Source organism: Corythoichthys intestinalis, chromosome 1, assembly GCF_030265065.1.
Source record: "Corythoichthys intestinalis isolate RoL2023-P3 chromosome 1, ASM3026506v1, whole genome shotgun sequence".
NCBI lineage: Eukaryota > Metazoa > Chordata > Actinopteri > Syngnathiformes > Syngnathidae > Corythoichthys > Corythoichthys intestinalis.
Window position 1 is genome coordinate 64,350,753 of NC_080395.1, and position 27,202 is coordinate 64,377,954.

A 27,202-nucleotide genomic window follows, 5' to 3' on the forward strand; every position below is an offset into this window, starting at 1 on the left:
TCAGCATGTTTCCAAACGTAGCAGTTCAAAACTACGTTTCCCATAATGCCTATCACGGTTTAGCTTACTGATAGCTAGCTGGGGCAAAAATCAAACTTTGCTATGAAAGTTTGCGATCATCGGCAGCGCGCCGATGCGACACCAAACGGGATTGTACAGTCAAAGCTCCGACAGAAGTCAACAGTTGCCATTATATACGTATTTATCATTAAAAGAAAAAACAGGCATTGTGGCCAAATCGTCAACCCAGTAGATGGCGGTAATGCCTCATGATAGGGGTAAACTGCCAACAAAAACAAGAAGAACCACTACTTCCCTCCATTCTAGTAGGAGCCATGTCAACTGCTGCCACCCAGCGGCCGGAGGGATTCTCTTAAAATTGGTCCCGTGAAAAATCATAAAAACCGGACATTTTTATGAATTTATAAAACCCGCCCGGACCACGAGGACACTACGTGAAAGTAGGACTTGTCCGGGCAAAAGAGGACGTTTGGTCACCCTAATATATAAAGAAAATGTAAGACTGACTTGGTCTGCTTAGTAAAGGGAAGCTGAATTCCCCTGTTAAATAGTGTTAGCGCCACAATATATTATAATCAAATACTCTTTTTTTAAACAAGTATATCAGAGGGATCAAAGAGCTGCATGCGGCCCCGGAGCCGCGGGTTGCCGACCCCTGTTCTAGTCTGCCATCTGACATGACATAGAAGAATGGTAGCCTTTCTTCCCCCTCCCCAATGCAGATAAAAAACAAGGCTTTATTGCAGGGGTCTTTGATCTATTTTCTTTGCAGGCCACATTCATGCTCCTGACTGTGATGGGGGTGCTCGGATAGAACTTACATACAAAGAATTGTATGGCCCAAACCAAAATGACCACCAGCAGGCCATATTGTGAAGTAGAAATTAGTAGCCTGGTACAGGCATCCATAATATTATACAGACACATACGGTGGGGCAAATAAGTATTTAGTCAACCACTAATTGTGCAAGTTCTCCCACTTGAAAATACTAAAGAGGCCTGTAATTGCCAACATGGGTAAACCTCAACCATGAGAGACCGAATGTGGAGAAAAAAAAAAAACAGAAAATCACATTGTTTGATTTTTTTTAAAGAATTTATTTGCAAATCATGGTGGAAAATAAGTATTTGAACAATACCAAAAGTCATCTCAATACTATGTTATGTACCCTTTGTTGGCAATAATGGAGGCCAAACGTTTTCTGTAACTCTTCACAAGCTTTTCACACAATGTTGCTGGAATTGTAGCCCATTCCTCCATGCAGATCTCCTCTAGAGCAGTGATGTTTTGGGGCTGTCATTGGGCAACACGGATTTTCAACTCCCTCCACAGATTTTCTATTGGGTTGAGATCTGGACACTGGTGAGGCCATTCCAGGACATTGAAATGCTTCTTACGAAGCCACTCCTTTGTTGCCCTGGCTGTGTGTTTGGGATCATTGTCATACTGAAAGACCCAGCCACATCTCATCTTCAGTGCCCTTTCTGATGGAAGGAGATTTTTACTCAAAATCTCTCGATACATGGCCCCATTCATTCTTTCCTTTACACGGATCAGTCGTCCTGGTCCCTTTTCCGAAAAACAGAAATTTTACCACCCCCATGCTTCACAGTGGATATGGTGTTCTTCGGATGCAATTCAGTATTCTTTCTCCTCCAAACACAAGAACCTGTGTTTCTCTAGCGAACCGCAGACGGGCCTGGACGTGTACTGGCTTCAGCAGGGGGACACGTCTGGCAGTGCAGGATTTGAGTCCCTGGCGGCGCATTGTGTTACTGATAGTAGCCTTTTTTACTGTGGTCCCAGCTCTCTGTAGGTCATTCACTAGCCCCCCCGTGTGGTTCTGGGATTTTTGTTAATCATTCTTGTTATCATTTGACGCCATGGGGTGATATCTTGCATGGAGCCCCAGATCGAGGGAGATTATCAGTGGTCTTGTATGCCTTCCATTTTCTAATAATTGCTCCCACAGTTGATTTCTTTACACCAAGCGTTTTACCTATTGCAGATTCAGTCTTCCCAGCCTGGTGCAGGCCTACAATTTTGTCTTTGGTGTCCTTCGACAGCTTTGGTCTTGGCCATAGTGGAGTTTGGAGTGTGACTGACTGAGTTTGTGGACAGGTGTTTTTTATACCGATAATGAGTTAAAACAGGTGCCTTTAATACAGGTAAACGAGTGGAGACTCGTTAGACCTCGTTAGAAAAAGTTAGACCTCTTTGACAGCCAGAAATCTTCCTTGTTTTTAGGTGACCAAATACTTATTTTCCCACTCTAATTTGGAAATACATTCTTTAAAAATCAAACAATGTGATTTTCTGTTTTTTTTCCACATTCTGTCTCTCATAGTTGAGGTTTACCCATGTTGACAATTACAGGACTCTCTAATCTTTTCAAGTAGGAGAACTTGCACAATTGGTGGTTGACTAAATACTTATTTGCCCCACGTATGTAACTCCTTGCACATTTTTTTTCTTTACAAGTGGTTAACTAGCTGCCAAGGTGGACACAATAATCAAAAGGGGAATAGTTTGAGGGAGCAGGATAGCTAAAAACATTGCAAGATCACAGGAATGAAAAGAAACACAGAGGTAGTGGCAGATGTGGTGGTAGCCATGGCACAAAGCCAGCTGCTGTGGAGGTAGCAGCAGCGTTCATGGTCACACCGTGCCAGTTCAAGCAATGAAGTGCAAAGGGGCCAGTCAAAAAGGGCATCGCGGGTTTTCACCCAGGCCTTGATTTAATGACCAATGCTTTACCGTATGTAGAGACCAGGAGTGTCTTAATGTCCATCATCAAGTTTCAATCTCACCCTCTATGTTTTTAGGCATAATATACCAGAACATTACCGGGTAACGTGAACTGTAATCTATCCGGCTTGGCAGCTTTCATACGTTGCGTTCGACTCGTGCATGATATCATGCCTTTTTTAGATCCTGTTCATTTACTGATCGGACCCATTTATTCATAAGAGACCAGACGGAACAACATGTCCTCAATCATGGTTATTTAACAAAATGAATAAATAAAAAAGCGGCATGGAAAATGAATGAATGAATGACTAATAATAATCAGAAGAAAATACATAACAAACACTGCTTTTGCTCAGCCACAGATCGAGTCCCACGCCGTCCCATTCAAGAATTAAATGACTTTAAAATAAGCAAACAGTTGTCTATCTATTTTGTTATAAGGTCTTTGTTTGTTGCTTGTTAAATGTTATTTCATCTTAAGGCAGAGAAAAATAAGAGTTGTAGATCAGCAGACGTAGTGAGATGATATCTAAAGTACATCATTAACCGGGTTTTTTGGGGCTATAAGGAAAGACCAGAAAAGCATCAAATGACCCTGATCCCAAACTGACCACTTGGCTTTGTTTCAAATGTCACCACATAAAAAAATGTTTGTTTTTTTTGGGTTTTTTTTTTATTACACCATCCATTGTACTGTAGGCAAACTGCAGCTTGTAAAAAGGTTGTCCGCACGATTGCCTGCCAGAGCGGTCCACTGTCCGACAAAGGCAAGACACCCCTGCCCTGCAAACACTCAAGATGCTAATTGATGCCAACCCTGTGGTTTTGCGAGTGTGAATGGGAATGACTATTGAGGACCTCAATGCCCACAAAAGATATGCTGATTAGGGGAAGATGACCCTTCTCTGGATACAAAAGGGATTTGTATCAACTAAACTACCCTTGATAGTTCTAGTGAACATTACATGCTGCATTCAGAAATAGCGCAAGACAGTAATGTTCTGGACTTGGGACGAGGTCACCAGCCGGTAATATCCCAGCTAATGTCCGTGTCAAATACCAGTATATTACTTCTTCGTATGTCTGAAAGAGGCTCTAGATTCTCATTCTGTCGAGCTATTGTTGCTATCAATTGGGAGCGGTCAAGTTGGGATCAAATTATGTATTCACCCAGCGTGTAATATGGAAGTGATAAGTTACATAAAATACAGTATTTAACAACGATTTAATTCTTAATTGGTTTACAGAGTGTTTGTGAATTAGGTCAAATGAAACAGGAGACAGGTGGGGTTGATACTGTGAACTATGCAGGGCACTACCATTATACTTTGCAAGTGGAGGTCACATGCAAATTTTAATAGCACAATGTTTGAAAACTCCCAAGATTCTTATCATGTTTTTTTTTTTTTCAAGGAGTGGTTTACAGTCTTTGATCATTACCGAAGAACCAACTGTGTTGTATCAGACCTCATAATGGGAAATGAATATCTCTTTCGAGTATTTGCCGTCAACCTGGTGGGTCGCAGCCCGGACCCCTGCAACACAAAGGACAGTGTCTACATTCAGAAAACTGGTAGGTGGGATTGTTAAAACAAAATAAAGACACTAGTTTTATTGCTTTGATGGACTTTAGAAGTCGACGATATGGGATTTTTAAATGCCGATGCTGATATCAAAAGAATTTTCAGCCGATTGCCGATATCCAAAGCAGATTTTGTAAGCTGAAATTTTTGGGCCGATATACCTTTTTTTTTTTTTTTTTTTTTTTTAAATAAAGTATGTAGATTATGAAAGACAGTTTTTAAAAACCTGAGACCTGACCTGAGAGTTAAAGTATTAATTTGGTCTCGAATGCATCACTTCTTTTTATGGTGATAAACACTCAGCAAGAACAGTACTTTATTTTCAAATAATTAAACTCACCAGTACGTCACGAGGAGATGTAAACAAGTGAGAGGATGCTCTCCATGCTAATACTACGCTAATGCTACGAGTTACATTTAGAGTGAAAGGATCACTCAGTAAACACCTTAAAAGGCTAAAGCAACATTGCATATTCTCTCATTCAAGATAAAAAAAAATCTTACGATATTTACAAAACAGGCAAGCTTCCTGTAGCAGCCTGCCTTCAAACTACTGCAGAGTCCTTCCGGGGTCTTACCATTAGTCAGCGGCGGCCACAGTTGCCCACACAGATACCTGATCAGTCTTTTTTATCTGCTTGTTTTGTTTTGTTAATCGGCCGATGTTGGAAAAATGTCCATATATCGGCCGACCAATAACTAATGGAATTACTGCCATAACTAATCGAAATGTAATATGCACAACCCAATTCAATACATCTGCAGGGATTGAGTGGAAGCCTGCCACCTACAAGGATCTTGACTTCTCACAAGCTCCTAAATTCACTCACCCATTAGTGAACCGTTCAGTCATAGCAGGGTACAATGCTACTCTCAGCTGCTCCGTCAGCGGCATACCCAAGGTCAGTGAGTTCAATGAGGTGAGGTGATTTATACATTAGATTACAGACTAAAACACCTCATTTGTTTGATAAATTATCATAGGTGCAGCAATGGTTTGATTTCTTTGCTGTTTGCAGGGCAGGCTAAACAATTGCCCTTTACTTGCATTTTAATGGCTCGATAATTACTGAACCAAGCAACTGTTCGATCTGAATAAGTAATAATGCATAGGCTTAGGACATTTCAGATTGTTTGGTTGCCAGTCCGTCAAAGGTCGGTCACAGAGACAGACAATCTTTCACTTCTAGTCACCCCTGATCCTTAAGCAGGAATACGTAATGCATGCCAGTTGAATATAAGTTGGCTGTATGCCAAACAGCAAATTAGTCAAACCAAAAGAAAATATGCGCTGATGGTTGGTGAAATACAGTAACTGACAAATGTTGTTGTTCTTAGCCTAAAGTGACCTGGTACAAAAACAAGATGGACATCTCAAATGAAGCCAAGTACAGAATGCTCAGTAAGCACGGTGTTCTGACCTTGGAGATCCGAAAGCCTTGTCCCTTTGATGGAGGGGTGTACATGTGCAAAGCGGTTAATGACAGCGGGGAAGACATCGTGGAGTGCAAGCTGGAGGTTCGCCGTAAGTGTTGTCCACAATTAAACACTTTTGTATACACTATTTCAGTTTGTTTTAGATTTTTAGAGAAAACTAAACTTTTGTTTAAAAAAAAAAAAAAAAAGGAATTTATCATCACTGATTTGGAACTGGTTTGGTTTTTGTGGTGTCAGACACGGATCAAGTGACTGCCAGGGTTTAAGGATTATACAGTTCGAAACCGTGACTTTAGTCATCACAGTTTTGAAATCTCCATGGACAGGATTTATTTCATGTGCGTTTTACTGGCCAGGACCTGTGGTGATAATTAATAAATTTGCTCATTTCTGCCCCTTTGAACAGAAAATATTCACATTCAGACAAAAATACCTAATTTAAAATAATCACAATTGATATACCATTATTGTGAAGGGATTCAATTTATCCCATGATATGAAAGTTATGCTATATTGCTCCAGCGCTCAGTCTGTTTAATGCTGTTAGTCAGTGATCAAAATACATATGTAAATATATTTACATAGTATTTATTTACAATAAGCAGCTACATCCGGGAAAAACATATTTGGTTTAAAATAGTTTTACATACACAGATATGTATGGCAGCCACCTGATCGTGACGGGCTACCGGGCAGATACATATATGTGAGCGTGATAGATTAAACAATTAAAAGTACATCTTTCTTTCAATATTTTTGGGGGGATGGGGAGATCATTTAAAAAAATTATGATTATCTCCTTTTATTTTGTATACCACAAGTAGTTCAAGTATAGCGGCTAGTTTAAAATAGTAGAAACTAAGATATATTTGCTCTACAATGTGTGAAACACTACCTAACACTTAGAAGTGTTAGGTATTTGTATGGCTTGTGTTAATCTTTTGAAGGAATAATATTATGTTACCACTTTTGTGATATGAGATTAAGAGTGTTAATACATTTGTACTTTACCTTCCTTGCAGCACAAATTGCCAAAGAAGAAAAGAAGCTGGGAGGGTCCAATGTTTGCTGAACCTATTTCACTTCTCACTGAGTGTTCACCTTTATTATTTTGTCAAGAGAAGCTTTAAACCTGCATTTCAGTTTCCTCTTCAACCACCTCACACCTGGTCATGTATCATATATCCAAAACATGCACTCGTGTTAAACTGTAGTATATAAAAACAAAAATAAATCAGTTTTGTCTGTGAATCACTCATTTACCCTAATGCATCACGGAGTTGTGTCATGTTGCTACTTGTTGTGAATCATGGAACATACAAGAAGTGGGCTGCTAATTCTCAGACATGCACGGGAAGGGATATTTGAGTTAACGTTGGCTCAGTTTTTATAGCAACCGACGAGCCTCGCTTAAGCCTAAAGGTGTGAGATATGTGTCTCATGCACACCAGTGAGATGCGTCTGAAATAGATTACATGTCTTTTTAACCACAGAGCATGTATGAGAAAAGTACAAACAAATGGCAGTTGGTTAGCAGAAAGGTGTTGTGTTATTATTCTTGCTATATTTAAGTGTAACTATTTCCTGCATTTTTAACATCCTGAAAAAGATTAAATGTTTAGCAGCGCTTCTCTTTATAGCACGGCTTGGCAAGAAACCCACTATCCTAAGGCCAATATCTGCCTCTGAAATACACGTTTAAACATGATTCTGATGAGTTTTGCGAGTGGTTGTTAACTTTGATGGATTTAATGAAAATAATGCCTTTAAAGTAATATGTAGATGACCAATGTAGGTTTATCTTACTAACAATTAAGACTAGATGATGAAATACAGCCCTCCCCAAATCGCAATTACTAGCAGTAAGATGAGCTATTCACACTGCTTCTTCAAGCATTTCAGAACTCCATGCCCCATTTAGTTAAAAATAGAAGCTTGAGGTGTTCAGAAATAGAACACTCAACATCAGCACAGGGGAATCAACACCACAACCAAGAGTGACTTATACACATCAGTCCTACTAATCCAGTAACTATGAATTTAGGTGTCTTATACTGTTAATTGAATACTATAACTCAAATACTTAGCTACGTAGCTAATATGAGTTGTATAGTTACAAGTATTTCATACATGCCAATTAGGGTTGCCAACTCCCTGAAGTCCCAGCCCAATACCCGTCACTCTTAAAGAATTTTTTTTGTATGTGAAAAGTGATTTTTTTTTTTTTTTTTTTTTTTTTTTGGAAGGGGGTGGGGTGTTATAATTATAATATAATAATTTTACTCAAAACTGAAATAGATTTTTAATACAAAATATACTAGAATTATAGCTGTCCTGATAAATTTAAAATTGTATAATTTAACGCTAAAGGTCCTGAGCCTTTAGGCGTGTATGTGTGTGTATTTTTGGCCTTTTTTTTTTTTTTTTTTTTTTTTTTAATAATGCTGACAAACTCTTAGGTAGTTTTTTTTCTCTCAGCTATGATATTCTTGCAAATGATCACTCCAAATATAATGATTTTGACAGACCACAAAAATGTAATACAATTAGTGAAAATGGAATAAATAGATGAGTACAAAAAAACAAACTATCATCATTTCGAACATGCTTTTTACTCTCACTTCACTCAAATTTCTAATCTCCCACACTCCTATGTTGTCTTTCGTTCCGTGGACAGTACCTCGAGCAATGAGATGAATAGGATTTCATTTTGTCATTGTTCCATCAGCTCATTCGTGAGAAAGCTGGATAGGTTGGGGAATTTGTTTCCCTGCATATTTTTGAAAAAGCACCATACCAGCATTCGTTCAATCTTTCTACAAATAAGACACTGTTTTTGAGTTTGATGATAATAAGGGACAAAGCGCATCCCTTGAATCAATAAGGGACGCGTACTTTTATTTCTGAATACAGGACAATTCCGTTTTTCAAGGGACAGTGGGCAACCCTAATGCCGATTAAATTGTTAAGTATTTATCAGTAAAAAAGAAAAAGACTTAAAGGTGCACAATGTAGGATTGATGGCCAAAAATGGTACTGGAAGTTCTGGAGTTAGGTCAAAATATTAAGTAGCACAAAATGCACTCCCCCTTCAGATTGCCAGAATACTGCTTCACATTGGAGAACCCGCAGGAAAATAGCTTAAGTTGCAAGGGACAAGTCCCCTGCGGAAGGTAAATCTTATTTTTAATTTTTATGCAAGATGTATTCAATGTAATAATTGCCAACATTTAGTAATGACAATTAAAAGAGCCGTGATACAAGTCAGTTTGTGCCACCGTGACCCAAGTAAGGGAGGGCTACTTTTCTCAATATATAAGCACATATTATAAAAAATAACAAAGATATATATTTTGGTAATCTATTGACGGCATTGACAAAGACGATTTAATTACTCCATCCATTTTAATTTCAATTACTGACTAAATGGATACACGCATAAAAACTTGTATCTTTGCCGGTCAATTGATTAACATGCTAAATAACGTAGCACAACCACAACATGTATGATATATGATAATATGATATGGATATGAATGCATATCCTCGTTTTGCTTGTCTTGAATCCTTAGAGATTCGTAACCTTTTTTTTTTTTTTTTTTTTTTTTTAACTTGAGAGGGTAAACATAATGTAGACCAGGGGTCTGCAAGTCCGGTCCTCGAGAGCTGCTATCCAGCTTGTTTTCCATGTCTCTCTCCTTTAACACACCTAAATCAAATAATCAGGATCGTTATCAGGATCCTGCAGAGCTTGCTGATGAGCTGATAATTTGATTCAGGTGTGTTAAAGGAGGGAGACATGGAAAACAAGCTGGATAGCGGCTCTCGAGGACCGGACTTGCAGACCACTGCTTTAGACTGTATGTCAAAGTTGGCTTAGCCTTAAGCTGCATTCGAGGAAGGTGGGAAGTCGGACTTATCCCACTCTGATGGTACAAGTTGCGACCTCAAAGCGTTCCAAGCGAATGTAAACAGTAAAGATGGCTGATCGCGACCAGTTGTTTTTTATTTTGGCCATCAAAAGACATTCTTAACTCCAGCAAACCTGCCTTCTCGTAAGCGATCAAATCGTGGGGGAAAAAACGATGGCTGAGCTCAATAGCATGCACTGGAGACTGCCTTCTTTAGTTACATCCCTGCTGAATGTCAAAATATACACTACCTGCCACTTTATTAGGTACACCTGTCCAACTGCTCGTTAACACTTAATTTCTAATCAATCACATGGTGGCAACTCAGACCGAGCATCTGTATGGGGAAGAAAGGTGATTTGAGTGACTTTGAACGTGGCATGGTTGTTGGTGCCAGAAGGGCTGGTCTGAGTATTTCAGAAACTGCTGATCTACTGGGATTTTCACGCACAACCATCTCTACGGTTTACAGAGAATGGTCGGAAAAAGAAAAAATATCCAGTGAGCGGCAGTTCTGTGGGCGGAAATGCCTTGTTGATGCCAGAGGTCAGAGGAGAATGGTCAGACTGGTCCGAGCTGATAGAAAGGCAACAGTGACTCAAATAACCACCCGTTACAACCAAGGTAGGCAGAAGAGCATCTCTGAACGCACAGTAGGTTGAACTTTGAGGCAGATGGGCTACAGCAGCAGAAGACCACGCCGGGTGCCACTCCTCTCAGCTAAGAACAGGAAACTGAGGCTACAATTTGCACAAGCTCATCGAAATTGGACAATAGAAGATTGGAAAAACGTTGCCTGGTCTGATGAGTCTCAATTTCTGCTGCGCCTTTCTGATGGTAGGGTCAGAATTTAGCGTCAACAACATGAAAGCATGGCTCCATCCTGCCTTGTATCAACGGTTCAGGCTGCTGGTGGTGGTGTAATGGTGTGGGGAATATTTTCTGGCACTCTTTGGGCCCCTTGGTACCAATTGAGCATCGTTGGAACGCCACAGCCTACCTGGGTATTGTTGCTGACCATGTCCATCCCTTTATGACCACAATGTACCCAACTTCTGATGGCTACCTTCAGCAGGCTAATGCGCCATGTCATAAAGCTGGAATCATCTCAGACTGGTTTCTTGAACATGACAATGAGTTCACTGTACTCAAATGGCCTCCACAGTCACCAGATCTCAATCCAATAGAGCATCTTTAGGATGTGGTGGAACGGGAGATTCGCATCATGGACGTGCAGCCGACAAATCTGCACCAACTTTGTGATGCCATCATGTCAATATGGACCAAACTCTCTGAGGAATGCTTCCAGCACCTTGTTGAATCTATGCCACAAAGAATTGAGGTAGTTCTGAAGGCAAAAAGGGGTCCAACCCGTTACTAGCATGGTGTACCTAATAAAGTGGCCGGTGAGAGTATAAGTTGTGTTGAATAAGTAAATTAATTTAATTATAAATAGATAAAGCAAATTATACAAATAAATTATCTATATAACTATAAATAAAGGAATATCTTTTGTACAAATCATTGGATACCTCATGCAAAGACAGAAGCAAAATCAGTAAAACTCATAGTGTTACAGGTAGTTGTGTTGATTACCTAATTTCATAATAACTAGATACAGATGAATATATTTTTTTTACAGTCGTGTAATTTATGTTTTACCATTATTGGTCTGCTTTTCGACATGCAGTGCCATTTTGTCAAGTGACGTCAAATTGAAGCAGCTCATGAAGTTAGGGTACTTTTTTTCTCTCACACACTTTGTGACTAGGACCAGGGGCGCTGCCAGGGATTTTGGGCCCCATGAAAAGATATCACTTTATCCCCCACCACCAGTGCCGGGACACACACAATTTAGAGTATCAACTACGTAATTTCCTGCATTCTGGTGAATCTTTACACACTAATTTGTCCATTTTCTGCATTAATTTAAGATGAAAATATATTTACAGTATGTAAACATACAGCGTATAGAGCAATAATGAATAGACTGATATCTTCTATAAGAAATGTACTGAAGGCCATCTTTTACAATCTAAATATATTTCTATTAGAAATATTCTCAAAGCAAATACCAAAATTAATGTCTTAGAATAAATGTTTTGTTTGAACTTAACTATACTACAGTCAAGGGCGTAGGTTTGCATAGGGACGGTTGGGACAAAAAAATACCAACTTTTCAGGATGCTTAAATTGTCCCCACCAACTTTTAAGCAACCTTATTTGTGTTATGTAATGACTTCAGTTATATAGGCTATTTATATTGTCTTCCCATATGTTTTAATTGTTGTAATTGACCCCACCATTATTAAGTGAATTATTTTTATTATGTTTAGATTTACATGTACATCTTTTCACTTGCTGAATGTGCCGGTCCATTTTTCCTCCTAAATGCACATTTGATTGGCTGACGATTTAACCCTCGCACACACAGACATTAGATATTACAGATATGAGAAGTTTTTTTCAGCCAGCAGCAGCCACTGTTAGAAATGTAAAAAGACATTTTTGTTTTGGAAGTGGGGGACACACCATTAATTTTTCTACTGTAGATCCAACCTGCATCAGTGTTAGCATAACATTAAACTGTGTGAACTTGCTAACCTGCAAAACTAAAGTAGGAAGCTGCTTCGAGAGAAGTGTCCTTCTCTTTGTGTTTTCTTCTGTTAACATTAAATAAACTGTGAGAAATGTAGTAACCTCTGCTGGCAACTATGGAACTAGAAAAACGTTAGCAAGAAACTTCTTAGAAAGAGAGGGGTGCTGCATAACCTCGTACGTAGCTCACACAACATCCACACAACAATTATAATTAATTATGTACATTTAAAAAAAAAAAAAAAAAAGTATTTGGGGGGGTGCCGCGAGATACCCACACTAGCTTTGTGATTGACTGGTCGATCGTGATCAACGTCATGAGCACCACTGATTTTGTATATCAATTAATTAGGTTCATATTCGTGAGAAATGTAGCCCTGACCCCCATTCACCCAATCTGTTTGGTATTATTAATGTCCCATCCTGAGCAAAAAGTGTACATGCAGGTTATGCTGTAATATCATCCCTACCAATGTTGAGACCAAACCTACGCCCTTGACTACAGTATACATTACAGTGTACAGCTGTTTTAGTATGAAGAGATTGCTAAGGATTTGCCTGCTGTACTGATTACCAGTAAATGTAAGCTAAAAGTGGAGCAAACACTAGCTTAGCCTCATCTGGAAACTCTCCACTATAGACCCCACTCACATGATGTCACAACCACGCCTCCATGCCATATTGTCTGTCAGCTCATCATGTTTACGCATTACCGCTACGTAAATTCCTCCTATTATGGCGTGTTTTTCTGCTCGTTAACATCAATAATCAAAATGGTGAAGGCGTGTGTGGCGGTTGGTTGCAGTAACAGAGAAGATGGACGGAGAAACTTGAAGTTCTACCGTATTCCGAGAGACCCGGAGAGGAGAGCGAGATGGACTGCTGCAATTCGATGAGAAAACTGGGCACCAAACGATCACCACAGACTATGTAGTAGTCATTTTATACCTGGTAAGACGCATTTAATATATATTTAGAGGGTTTTGGGCTGACAACCACAATTAAGATCATTGCAAGGCTAATCGCCGACAACCTACAGTTTTAAATTCAAGATGTTTATGTCTTCCGCCATCATTATTATTTGAATAATATTTAGGTGGTACCAAGTGAAAGAAGCTGGCCTCGTCTACGGATCATCAGTTAAACAGGGGTGTCCAAACTTTTTGCAAAGGGGGCCAGATTTGGTGTGGTAAAAATGTGGGGGGCTACCTTGGCTGATTTACATTGAACAATATATTTAAACAATTTTTAGCAAGCCCTTCTGTGTGTCACATTTGCTTTATTATTATTATTTTTTAAATTAATAATTTCAACAATCTCGCCTTTGTGGTGTTCTCTGTCGACACTCGGGCTCTTGCAAAATACTACTGCTGTGAAATTAAACTAGCTTCAAGTTGCTATAATATCTCGCTGCGTATCTTCCTTGTAATGTTGTCGTACATGTCAGCGTGTCTTGTTTGGTAATATCGCGTCACATCGAACTCTTTGAAAACAGCGACTATCTCTTTGCAAATGAGGCAGACACAGTTGTTGCGTATTATATTGAAGAAATAGTCCAATATCCACCTATCTTTGAAGCGTCGGCCATCGCAGTCAACTTTTTTTTTTTTTTTTGATTATCGCCATTTTAGAAAATTTAAAGTAAAGGGTCACACGGGGTAATGTTGCTTAGAGTGCTGCTCTTAAAGTTTTTCAAAGTTTCGTGACAATAGGCTGAGTTTCTGTGGACAAGATAGTTGTAGATATCAGGGTAGCAGATGTCAGGCAGAGACGGTGAAGACAGCGGGTCGAAAAATATCGATTTAGGCATCAAATATGGATCTGGCGAATGGATAGACTGAAGCTTTTCCACATAACGCCTTTTATGCAACGCATCCAATGAGTTTACAGCGTCTGAAAGCACCAGGGCTTCCATGAATTGCACTATAAATTGCACGACAAATTGAAACCATTGAGAATACGGATAAACAATGACGGACAATATGGTGGCCGGATACAGCGACACGTCATTGTGTGACATTGGTGAGTGGGGTCTATAGGCTACAGCTCCGAAGCGAGGTCCCTTGTTAACAAACTAAATTAAATTGATGACAAACTAAATTCAATAAATTCTTGACAAACCGATTTTAAAAAAGAAAATTTCCACACCAATTTTCAACATCTGGAGGATACCATTATTTGGAATTCATGTTTTTGAATAGGTGCATGTCGCTCATTGAGGCCGGGAAAATCCAGTATTCCTTACGGAGTGAGCCGGGACCTTGCTTCGGAGCTAAAATAACAGGTTAATTTTCAGCAGTACACTGACACAAGACACCAACCTTCCTTTGTGAAATACTTTGTCACATCCTGTTGGCCTTTTCTACCCATCTCCTGTTTTGCTATATTTTTTCTTCTCTTTTGACACCCCGATTTTTGTTTTGAAAACATGTCTGCACTATCGCGCTCTGCGTGCTTCGAGTCATTGACTGGCGTAAGTGCGCACCGCTGCTCGCGTTCTGATCAAAGGAAGGGGAGACCAAACCATTTAAAGAAAATACTGGGGTTCGGGGGGTGGCTGGCAATACATATGCTCTCTAGGTGTTTACTTTTTGCCAAAAACAAATCAAGAAAACGAAACCCTTTGTTTTATTCCTATTAAAATTATAATGATAAATATTTAAATTTGCAAGCGATTAACGATTAGCGATGTTCTAATTTTCTTTGTGGGCCCCCATCAGGGTATGGGCCCTTAGAATCAGTCTTACTTTTCACCCCTATATGGCGCCCCTGACTAGGACCTCAAAGTTTGAGTGGCGTTCCAATGATATTTTTCCTGGTTGGAAAAATCTGACTTCCCACTTTCCTCTAATGCAGCATTAGTTCACAGAGCTGTGGCAACCCGGATGAAGACTGGAAACTGGTATCGTGATTGGCTGATGATGAATACGGAAGCAAAACTTTGCGAGTCATTAATCGGCCTTTAAAATGGGAAAATCTCAGCTAAACAATTTAGATCTGTTTTAAAAGTATTTCCAAAAAACATGATTATTGAAACATTATGGCCATTTCATGAATACCATAATTTTCGCACTATAAGGCACACCTGTTTATAAGCCGCCACCCACCAAATTCGACATGAAAACGGCAGTTGTTCACAGATAAGCCACACTGGACTATAAACCGTAGCTGTCTTCACTGTATTATGGGATATTTACACCAGAAGATATTAACTGGTAGCACTTTATTTGACAGCGGCATCATACAACTGTCATAAGACCAAATGAACCCCCATAATGACATTTGTCATCAGCATTCAGGAATGCTCATGAGCGTGTCATGTCATTATTATGACGGTCTTATGACGCCGCTGTCAAATACAGTGTTAGCTATTAACCCAAATAAATCAACAAATAAGCCGCACTGGACTATAAACCGCAGGATTCAAAATTTAGGAAAAAAGTGTTAGTGGCTTATAGTCTGAAAATTACGGTAATTGAAGTGCAAATCCTACATTGTGCACCTTTAAAATGGGAATTTATTTTGCGAGGCAACTTGCATTGTGCGCACCGATTTTCTAATTGTGTATTTAACCCTTTCATGCACAAATTTAACCCTTAGAGCAGGGGTGGGCAAACTATTCCGCAAAGGGTCGCTGTGGGTGCGGGTTTCTGTTCCAACCCATCAAGAGGAAGCCTTTTCACCAATTTGTTGTCTTGCAAGCGCAATCAGTTGATCACAGTCAGGTGCTTTTTGTTTCAGCAGAAACCTCATCGGTTAAACTGTCTGTGCTGGATCAGTTGGAACAAAGACCAGGACCCACTACGACCCTTGAGGACCGGTTTGCCCACCCCTGCCTTAGAGGGTACTCATATCCAGGTTAGGCCTCGACCAAGGCCCAGGTGACAAAATAGGCCAGGATTCATCAAATCCGGAGCTCATGGCCACTAATTCTGTCATGTTTTCCAGGTCTCGCTCCTCCAACACACCTGAATCAAATAATCGCGACCATTATCAGGCTTCTGGAGAGCTTGCTAATGACATAATAATTTGATTCAGGTGTGTTAGGGGAGAGAGTCATGGAAAACACGGCAGGATAGGTGGCATTGAGGTCCGGATTTGGTAAACCCTGATATAGGTGATATTTGACACAAATCTTTTGCACTTTTCATGTTCACATATTCAACAAATGTGCTATATAAAATTGTTTGAAAAGTGCAGTTGTCATTATTCTCCTATTGCTTTAGGTACAAACTCACAACTGCGGCTGTGTTTGTCAAGATTTATTCACATTTTTTTGCTAAATGAGCAGATAAAACAAGCCTGGGAAGATCTCATAAAAAGAACAAGAAAAGAAATTGCCGAGTATTATGTCAGCATAATTGTCTATAAAACAAAATTGGTGTATAGTTTGGTTAACACTTAAAAAAAAAAAAAAATCACAGTATACAGTAAAGATTCCTCCCACAAAAAGCACTAAATATGTTCAAACACAAGGGTCAACATAAAATCAGGGACGTCAACAAGAGGGCAAAAGGGATTTCTTGTGTAAAGAACTGCTGCTAAATACAATCGAGGAGGTAGCTTCCTAGAACAGCATCCCAGTCTTGAATTTTTTTTTTTTTTTTTTCAAATAATTTATAAACAGCTACAAAAATAGACATTAACACCTAGATTTCTTAACATACATCAAGTTAACTATGAAAACACCTGTAAATTTCCACCAGTAAGGAGAGAAGCATTTTGATCAAATGAAATTTTGGCAGGTGCGACAGATAAGAGTCTAGACAATGCTTACATGAGCACCCAAAGGACAAAAAAAAGATTCACTTAAAAGACACCAGATTGTCTTGATGGCAGAGACAACAACGTTCCATTGGATGAATTCCTGAGCACTTGTAGATACATGCTCCGAGGGTGGTACCCACTTAATGTGTAAAACAACCTCAGCCAAGTCCTTGCACGTGAATGGGCTTGGAAATGAGATTAATATGTTTCACATTCAAGCAATGCTCTTCAGACCACTTTGATCATTCTAAAATATGATCAAATGCTCTATCGTACTTTATAATGATGTGTTGTCGTGAAACAGATTTGAAGAACCTTGTTTTACATTATATCATGTGTTCATTTGCACTACGCATATGTGCGTAACAAGTCTTAACTGTGATTAACCTTTAATTGAGCATTGACTGGGTGCAATTTGTGAGAAGCAACTATATTAACCAGACTGCAAAAGTGCAACATTCTGCATTAACCCTTTATAGGTCACTCATTTAATTCATTGACTGCCACTGACAGCGGCAGACGTCCAATCCATTTTGACTGCGAGGCTGACAGCGAATGATTGCTCCCAGCCCTGACAGTCAAATTGGAATACACGTCTAGCGCCATCAATGGCACTGAAAGATGAGCATTCACAGCCAGTCTTCCAACAACTTTAGAGCATTATTGGAGGCCATAACCAGTGTATTTTTTTAAAATGGGGAAACAAAAACAACAACAACAAAAAAACAGTGATTAATGAGGGGGAAAAATATACATACATATATATATATATATAGTACATATATAGCGGAAAACACGGACAAGGCTGAAAAAGTAGTTTCTGCTCTTGCACCCCTCTTTAAAATAAACTGCTGTATTTTAAGCCAAAAGTTGTGTTGTGTTTGATAGAACAATATGTCTATATGCTGCCATAGCAGTTTCATGGCGCATTTAGCCCCCAAACTATTTTTAATTTGTCCGTTTTACCCTGGAGACCCCATTTACAGACACCACGCAACCGCTTTTGTTTTAACCCAGCCATGAAAAGAAGCTAAGTAATCATATTATTTGAAATGTCTATAGTTTTTAGTTCAGAATCATTAATTGATGTCTAATATTTAGTTAAAAAAAAAACACGACTTTATAAAATTATTCACTCTCATATTTCAAGTTTTAAACATAGTACTTCAAAATTTTAAAAAAATGTCTGTAAATAGGTCACGGATATTTACCTCATAACTATCGCTTAATTGTATTTTTTTTTTTTTTGTTACCGTCACAATTTCCCCAATATTTTAGATGATAATCGATCCGAACAAAGAAAAAAAGAAAGTTTTAAAAAGGATAAATATTTGAAAAAGAAAATCTCGACCACTCCTTGATGTTTGCGATTTCTCCATCACGACCCTTGTGATATGACCATGTTTCACCCAAAAAAATCCACCAAAAAGTCTGGCTGTGGCCATTCACAGCTGTGTCATGACACTTGGTGAGACATGTTACATGGAGTTTTGGGATCAAAACAAGGTAAGTACGTGATAATATCTCGTTAAAATCATGGTGTCTTTAATTATGCTCTCTCATGCTCTCACCTCGAGTTAGGGTTTAGAGGTTAATTTTTTTTTTTTTTTTTTTTTTTTTTTAAATGCCCTCCTGTTAAAATTTTTTCCTCCCCCGGAATATTGAGATTTTAAGCTTTCCAATGATGTATTACACATGCATATAGGACAATTCGGAAATTTGGCCAAAATGGGGGTCTCAGAGTGGAACTTCAAGTCACCTGAGTGTTTTCCACTATATATAATATTGAGACCTGGTGTCCACATATGTGGACATCACATTTTGGTTCATGTAGGTCACACTTGTTTAGCAAATGTTGTTGCCCACATAACCCAAAACGTGAGGTCTTCGAGGTCTTTAAGGGGTTAATAGAAAAAATAAAAATAAAAACTTGCCCTATAAAGGGTTAAATTCTGAACTTAGCTTTATCATAAGCAACATGACAGGTTTTTAGAATACAAAAAACATTTGAAAAAGTCTGATTAGGAACAAAAAATATTTACATGTACCAGTTTATGCATTTTAAGGATATAAGTGGACTCCCGCTATTTGTGCTAGTGACCAGGCCTCACGCCAAATAGAGAAAATCCCCACATAAGCGCTGATAAATTGCCTCAGTGTTTTTTTTTTTTTAACTGGTTGGCACCCAAAAATAAAGAAATAATTAAAAATTTGTTTTAAAAAAAGTTGAGAAAAGAAAAAAAAAAAACAGACTTGGTTCTGTGAGCACAAATATGTGGGGATGCAGTTTATACCATTAGCAACAGCCCAACAAAGGCTGGTAATTAAACAAGGTTGCCCTTTCAAACAAATGACACCACCTGCATCCAAATATTGCTGTCGCTCAAACAATAAATAAGAGCAGCGCTCATAACAAGCAATGTGAGCTGTTGCTCAAAACAGTGATATTTGCTACTCAGATCACATTCTTAGTCTTGGTGACTTAATACAAGTAAGTGTGAAGTTGAGACCTATAGCCTCTCATAGCATTAGCACACCGTTTCACACAGTCACAGTTACGGGCAGGTAGCAGACCATTATTTCATCTTTAAGGTGGAGACCACCAGACTCATACATTCACAAACTACAGTTGTTTGCAACATTTATGATTTGAAAAACAAAACTGTTGTTGTACAAAATAAACATTTGCTAATGAGACGCTTAAACATTTGTTAGGGCTTACATTCCAGCTACATTGAAAAAGGGTCATGGGCGCACATAGAGAAACCGCAAGTACAGGCACGAAAACAGGCACAGCTGGTGAGACGTCCTCTGCAACTTCCGTTCATTGGCCAGTTTGAACAATCTCCTCCACATATATTAAATCCAAAGTTCCCTTTAGATGAATGCTTGTGTGTGTTTGCTCTGTTAAAAAAACAAACATAAGTGCTCGTTGTCCCCTTTCAACAAGGCCTGTCTCCTTGTGAACTGGTTACGTAGATTTTTGCACGCAGATTTGACAGAGTGCCGAAGCGGCCTTAGTCTTTGACTCGAGGTATGCTGTACGAGTAGTTTACTAGAGGAAGGCCTTTACTCTGGCAGAAGCAGGCTCTGCCACACGCCTGAACTTGGTCCGAGCTGTCAGAGACGAACGAGTCCCCCTCGTCGGCGTATTCGGACTGAGCCGACGGCGTGCCGCTCTCCGGCCAGAATCCCTCAGCGCGCTGGCACGCTGCCCCTCCTGTCAAGAGGGTGGGACAGCTGTGAGATTTCACCAAGTGTCTGCAGACAGCGGAGGACGAGAGGGAAGAGCAGGTCTTGGCATGCAGCGACGCCTCACACTCCTCGCACAAAACCACTTCTCCACAAAGTTGAGAGTAAACTCCACAGTCAAAGTTGAACTGAGCGGAGGAGCCTCCACCCGTCAGCTCAGAGTCGCCACCGCCGACGTCTCCGTGGCTGTCGCCTCCAGTTTGCTTCTTCCCCCTGCTCAGACGTCGACAACTGCGTAACCTCAGCCAGTCCTGCCGGAAGGCCGGGCTGAAGAAAACATAGAGAACCGGGTTGAGGCACGCTGAGAGCGGAAAGAAAATCAGAGTGACGGACTTGGCGATCTCCGGGCCTCCGGCGGTAGATCCGGTTAAGAGGGGGGCAAATGAGAAAGCGGCCACAGGACAAAAGAAGATGCAGTTGGTGAAGATGAGCCAAGCTACGTGACGTAGAGCGCCCGTCTGCTCTGGGTCAACCAGTTCCACCCTCCCCAGGTGACAGTACAGCTGAGTGTATACGGCCGCAGTGAACAGGTAAGCCAGGGCGTTAAGCAGCACCAGAACAACGGTGACGCTTAGGGCTGGACTCTCCGCCCCGGCGAAGGGTAGGCAGAGAGGCGAGGCAGACCGTTCGCCGAACGTCAGTAGAGGTAGACAGGCGGCGCCGCCAGCGAGCAAGGCCGCCACGCCGGCGGCCAGGCCGAAGCGTCGCTCTCGTCTCCAGCATCCTCTGCGGCTGAAGCCGCTCCTCCTGGGCGATGTCATCGCTTTGCCGAGAATGTCCCGTACGGACACGCTTCGCTCTACCGCTGCCAGTAAGAGCAACAATACTGCCCACTCCGAGGAGAAGACCGCAAGAGACCCTGTAAACTGGCAGCCGGGCCCCATTTCCCACCAAACGCCAAACTCGGCAAACGACCCCCATGTGGCGACGTCCAGCATGGTCAGCACCCCTACATAAAGGCCTGTGAGCAGGTTTGCCAAGGCGAGAAGGCCCATCAACAATCTGGCTGAGGGGATGGATGCAATTCGCCAATGAGAGCGGGCTAAGAAGCAGTGTGTGGGGGAGAAGGTGGCAACCAGCACTAGACTGTTAAAAACCAGCGACACCAAGCAGATGAACCACACCGTCAGGCGAATCATCCAGTTGCCTAAGAGATTCTCACAAGGCTTGAAGGCTCCTGCACGTGAAGAAAAAAAATTCAATGAACACAGGAAGTAAACATCGATACACTGAGGGGGCAGAAGTAAATGGCTCACCTGGTGAAGGAGAGCAATGCATAATCATTGGATTTTGTTCCACATCCTCTTCACCTAAAAAATAAGTAACTTATGATAAAAATCGAGTTGGACGATAATACTTATTAGTCTCATTAGTGACATTTCAGTCATCTTCAAAATGTGCTTGTCTTAGTCTAGTTTTTGTTGACGAAAACAAGACGTATTTCGTCTAGTTTTAGTCGACGTTTACTAAAAATGTTTTCGTCTGTGTAATTAAAAGTTTACTCCAAAAAGAAATAAAGGTTTCCAACTATTTCGAATGAACATTGACAGACAAACGCATGTTGTAGCATCTACAAGGACAACGTCAACTTGGTGATTATACACACTTGGCAGGAAAACAGTACATTACTTTCAATGAATTATACCCACCTGGACGCCACCAACTGTATGTAAAAAAAGTAGTCAAGGAATTTAAGAGGACGCTCGCTGTTAACGTTAGCCTAGTGCTAACGCGAACGCTATGCTAAAGCTACGAGTTACATATAATGTGTGATGATCACTCAGCACAGACCTTTAAAGGCGTAAACAAAAGACCTCAATCCAATGGAAAATCTTTGGATGGAGCTGAAATTTTGTTTCTCAACGACAGCCCCGAAACCTGACGGATTACTCGAGAATATTTGTGTGGCAGAATGGGTCAAAATCCATGTTTCCATGTGTTAAAACCTGGTGAAGAACTACAGAAAGCGTCTGACCTCTGTAATTGCAAACAAAGGCTTCTAAATATTATATATAAATATATATAAAAATAAATATATATATATTCTAAAGGCACTAAATATTGGCACTGATTTTCTCAGGGGTACAAATACTTTTGAACCCCAGTAAATTACAGATAAATTATTTAAAAAACTATCTGCTTATAGTCCGAAAATTATGGTACATATACTGTATAAAAATACATTTATACATATGTACACACTACAGGTGGGAATCTTTGGGCACCTACCGACTCGATAATAAATCGATTATTGAGGCACACCCCCACACTTTTAATGTTTTGTACATTACAAAATTGATCAAAAATCCTCCCTGGCTAAACCAAACTACCATTTTAGTTTCAAGTTAACAGTTAAAAACAGTAAATAAAATACTCACATCCCCATTCTGTATCAGCAGCTTTAAACTACATTCAATTAATTTAATGTTGTGAATTAACCATTAAAGTTGTTAAAATTGCTCCCGTTATTCCATAATTTGCCTTGTCTACTTTCGACATGTCAAAGTTTTAAAACTGTTTCATCATTTAACCCTTATTGACCTGCAACATGAAGCAATTATCAGAGAATCCCAAAATTGGACAAATAAAGTCCTAATGAAACCTTTTTTTCATATTTGTAAAAAGAAATGTCCAAATTAATATGTGTAATAAGCGCTCTAATATCTATAACACTAGCTAAATCCTGTTTATTTTCTCATAGATAGATTTATGTGTTGACTTGCATCCATCATTTTTTTTTTCAAAAAGAAATGTCAAAATTCTGAATTAGAATTACTCTCAATATCATGAAATTTTAGTTGTATCAAATGTGATACATTTGGCAATAAAGGATTAAAGATAGATTCAAGTCAAGATTTTACTGATTTAAGGGTATTTTAAATAAAAAGTAATTAGGTTCGCCACAACAGAGCCTTCTAGAGAATGTTAGTCTCCTGCTTTAAGATGGTGGCTGTTTACTAGCGCCGGCAAGTCTGTCATTTTGCATCAAGCTCTTTGTACATGTTCTAACGCCGCCGTCGTCTGTCATTTCACATCTAGTTCTACATATATGTGATATCTACCATAGACGTATGTTGCTGTATGTTTGTAACAACTAGCAACTGGGCGCTGTTTGTAGGGGCTGTCGGTCGCAGTCAGGTATTATTGTTTTTTTTTAATCTAGCGGCATGAGTTGAACATGTATTTACTCTCGGTCTATTCCTCATTGCGTCCCGAAGACCGCGCTGACTGTGTTTTATTTCTGCTTTACCTGGTATAATTCAATAATCGGAATTTGGATGTTTGTGAATCGTTCTCGAATCTTCCACAGCCAAATCGCGAATAATCTAAGAATCGGAAATCTCGCACGCCTCTAATATACACTATTAATCAGTATTTTAACATTTTTATTAATACAATTATAGACTCATAAATTGTTAGAAATAAAAAACTAAAGGCACTCAATAACACATTATGTATGTATATTATGTATATCTATATCTATATATTTATATATATTATATATATACACTGTATATACAGTGGGGAGAACAAGTACAGTATTTGATACACTGCCAATGGGTTTTTCCATTGGCAGTGTATCAAATACTTGTTCTCCTCACTGTGTGTGTGTATACATATATAACTGTGTGTGTGTATACATATATATGTATACACACACACACACACACACACACACACATATATATACACCGTATTTTTCGGACTAAAAATCGCAGGTTTTTTTTCATAGTTTGGCTGGGGGTGCGACTTATACTCAGGAGCGACTTATGTGTGAAATTATTAAAACATTACTATATCATTTCACATGTTATTTTGGTGTTTTGGAGTGACACTGATTGTTTGGTAAATTTGTTAGCATGTTCTTTATGCTATAGTTATCTGAATAACTCTTAGCTATAGCCACGTTTGCGTTCTGCCTTTGGCAATGTGTGTTCAAATTAATGACTTTTTTTATAATGAAATGCATGCTTTTAGTTTGTAGCGCTTTCACGCCCACGTGGGGGCGCACTCACACTTGTTTACGTGAAGAAGAGCGCTCACACGCAAGAAGAAGACTGACAGCTACGCAACGTCTCTGAGCGACTGGGCGAGAGAGAGAGACAAGGCTGCGAATCTACGTTCATTGTTTATGCTTGTAAAATATCTCTAAAGAGGCAACGCCTGTGTGTATCATCTTTTATGTTGTTGTTGTGTGTTTTCCACCCACGATTGGACACTTGGAGCCAGTTGTGTGGTTGTTTGAACGAAGTGCTAATGCTAGCGAACACATACTAACCGTTTGTGTCATTGCTGTAATATCACCTAATTATCATTTATTTACGTTGATGCGAACCTGTTTGGTATCGAGGACGAAATTGATTCAGCAAATTATACAGACGTCCAGCATTGTCATTTGGGAGTTTAGCTCGCTGTAGAGCCAGGACTGAGCTGTAGCATCCTGGTGAGGACAGTATATTCGCATTTTGTTGTTCACGCATCATGTAACATCATACTGTACACTTATTCAGCATGTTGTTCTCTACTGTATTTTTATATTAAATTGCCTTTCAAGATGACATATCTGTTGTATGTGTTGGATTTTATCAAGTAAATTTCCCCATAAAATGAGACTTATACTCCGGTGCGACTTATATATGCTTTTTTTCCTCTTCGTTCGGCATTTTATGGCTGGTGCGACTTATACTCAGGTGCGACTTATAGTCCGAAAAATACGGTACACACTATATATATATATATTTTTTTAAATTTCATGGTATTTAACTCACTGCCTGCCATTGACATGGATAAGATGATCAATTCATTGAAATTAGGAGGACTGTCTGAGAATGCTCATTCAGTCCCATGATGGCGCTAAATGTGAAATGTAAAATGCCTTTTCTAATGCTATCAGTGGCAGCCAATGGATTAAATGGGTGCATTACAAAGGGATAAGACTTCATAATAATTTCATTTGGAGGAGGAAAAATAAAATCACGTAAGTTCTGTCAAAATGGCATTGCAAATTTCCTGTTTGCATGCCACATTTTGAAGGGGAAGGGTGTGAGTGCAGCATTCCCACCTGCTGATCTCTTGACGTCACGTTCCTCACAAGAACTTGTCACTGAGTCACATCCAACAAATGCGCAACATTGATAGGCATAAGGAACAGAGACATATCTACGAGCAGAAAGGGCATTTAGTTAGAAAAAATATTTGCTACAGTGTAAAGAATCAAATGTCTACACCCATAAAGAACAATACTTATTCAGCAGAGGCCTTGCTCTGCTAGTTTTCTATTCAAACTATTACAGTGTTACAACGAGACCATCACCATTCCCAGCTTTTTTGGAACATGTTGCAGTCATGAAATTCAAAGTCAGTTATTACTTGCTAAAAAAAAAAACAATTATCAATTTGAACATTAAATAACTTGTCCATGTAGTGTATTCAATTAAGTATGTGTAATGTGATTAGCAAATCATTGTAGTTTTTATGTTTTAACACGTCACAACTTAAAAAGGTTAGCACTGGGTCATGACAGTTTTTAAAAACATTTTACAGGGTTTCTACAGGTATCAGCTAATCTCATTAAATGCTTTTTAATGCTACTTTAGACCAATTTAATGTCCATGCCCAACTGCAGATACTTTCACACATATACAGTGGGGAGAACAAGTATTTGATACACTGCCAATGGGTTTTCCCATTGGCAGTGTATCAAATACTTGTTCTCCCCACTGTATGTTGTAGGTAGAGTTGTTCGATAATGACATTTTAACCGATGACAGATATCTCGATATTGTCATATTTCAAAAATACGAAACCGATATCAAACCGATACTGATCTATGCGGTCGCGGACTTAACATATTTTGGCTAATTGTGCCCCACTAGATATTTCAACAATGATAAATGTAACAACTTCAAGGTTTTCCAATAAATATTCAGTGAGAAATAAGAACAGCTTCAACTGAAGTTATGTAAAAAAATGCCTATATTGCTGCAATAAAAATAGTTGAAATCAAAATAGTGCAAACATCCGTTTTTTGGATCAAGTGCAAGTGCAAAGTGCCAATAAGCACTGCCGTATCACATATGGCTCACACAGTGCTTCTGGCTCAAAATAACAACAGAGGCCCACAGCTTCAGGTTACATCTACACTAGAAAGAATATTTCTCTTGCCTTGTAATTTGGACAATATTTTATACCTGTCTGCACTACGTTTAAGGTGCGTTTATAAACGGCACGCTCCTGCAAAGGACACCTGCATTTGGAGTAGCCTCGTGTGTGTGACTTCGTCGTCCTCACGGGTCACCTCTGAACCGGAAGCTTATCATTTTTCGGCGCTGTTAGATGTCTTCTCCGGACATATTCAAGCGTAAAATTTAAGAGCTCTTTCTGTTGTAAAAAGAGGAGCAGGAAAGCCGTGTCTGTGCCTTTTGCCCCCATTGTTTACAATGTCGTAATGCCACACAAAAAAATGGCGATGACGCCCCCCATGACAGGATTTCCGTTGGCTCCAATTTTACACGAGTATCCTTCGACTATACTAGACAGTAGAGGTGTAACGGTACAGAAAAATCTCGGTTCGGTACGTACCTCGGTTTTGAGGTCACGGTCCGGTTCATTTTCGGTACAGTAAGAAAACAAAATGCAAAATATAAATGTGCTAGTTGTTTATTACACACCTTTGTGCTTTCAACAATAGGAACATTAGCCTATACAAAGCTAGAATTCTGCTCATAAAGTAGCGGGTATTTAAAGATAATCCAACAACAATTTGCTTTTCAGACGCAGCGTATTGGTCAGCTTTCTTTCTGAAAGAAAAGAAAGAAAAAAAGTCCTGTGCTAGAGAGAAAAGCAATCCCAATGACTTTAGAGATTTTAACATGTATTTT

At 39.5% G+C, this 27,202-nt stretch overlaps 2 protein-coding genes across 3 annotated transcripts in view; one reads left to right on the forward strand and one right to left on the reverse strand.

Annotated features, from left to right (window-relative positions):
* The window catches only part of mybpc3 (myosin binding protein C3), a 48,836-nt gene extending 41,786 nt beyond the window's left edge, over window positions 1-7,050 (forward strand). The window contains exons 28-31 of the mRNA XM_057835682.1: window positions 4,187-4,346; window positions 5,122-5,258; window positions 5,695-5,881; window positions 6,816-7,050. Of these exons, the coding sequence (XP_057691665.1) occupies window positions 4,187-4,346; window positions 5,122-5,258; window positions 5,695-5,881; window positions 6,816-6,865 (534 nt within the window). The 3' untranslated portion in view covers window positions 6,866-7,050. The remainder of the gene's footprint in view (window positions 1-4,186; window positions 4,347-5,121; window positions 5,259-5,694; window positions 5,882-6,815) is intronic.
* A 9,501-nt stretch (window positions 7,051-16,551) lies between these two features.
* lgr4 (leucine-rich repeat containing G protein-coupled receptor 4) overlaps window positions 16,552-27,202 on the reverse strand; it is a 74,016-nt gene continuing 63,365 nt past the window's right edge. For both annotated transcript variants that reach the window (XM_057835610.1, XM_057835601.1), the window contains 3 exons: window positions 25,384-25,481; window positions 21,578-21,631; window positions 16,552-21,498 (listed from right to left, as the gene is read on the reverse strand). In XM_057835610.1, coding sequence (XP_057691593.1) covers window positions 20,087-21,498; window positions 21,578-21,631; window positions 25,384-25,481 — 1,564 coding nt within the window. In that variant the 3' untranslated portion in view covers window positions 16,552-20,086. The remainder of the gene's footprint in view (window positions 21,499-21,577; window positions 21,632-25,383; window positions 25,482-27,202) is intronic.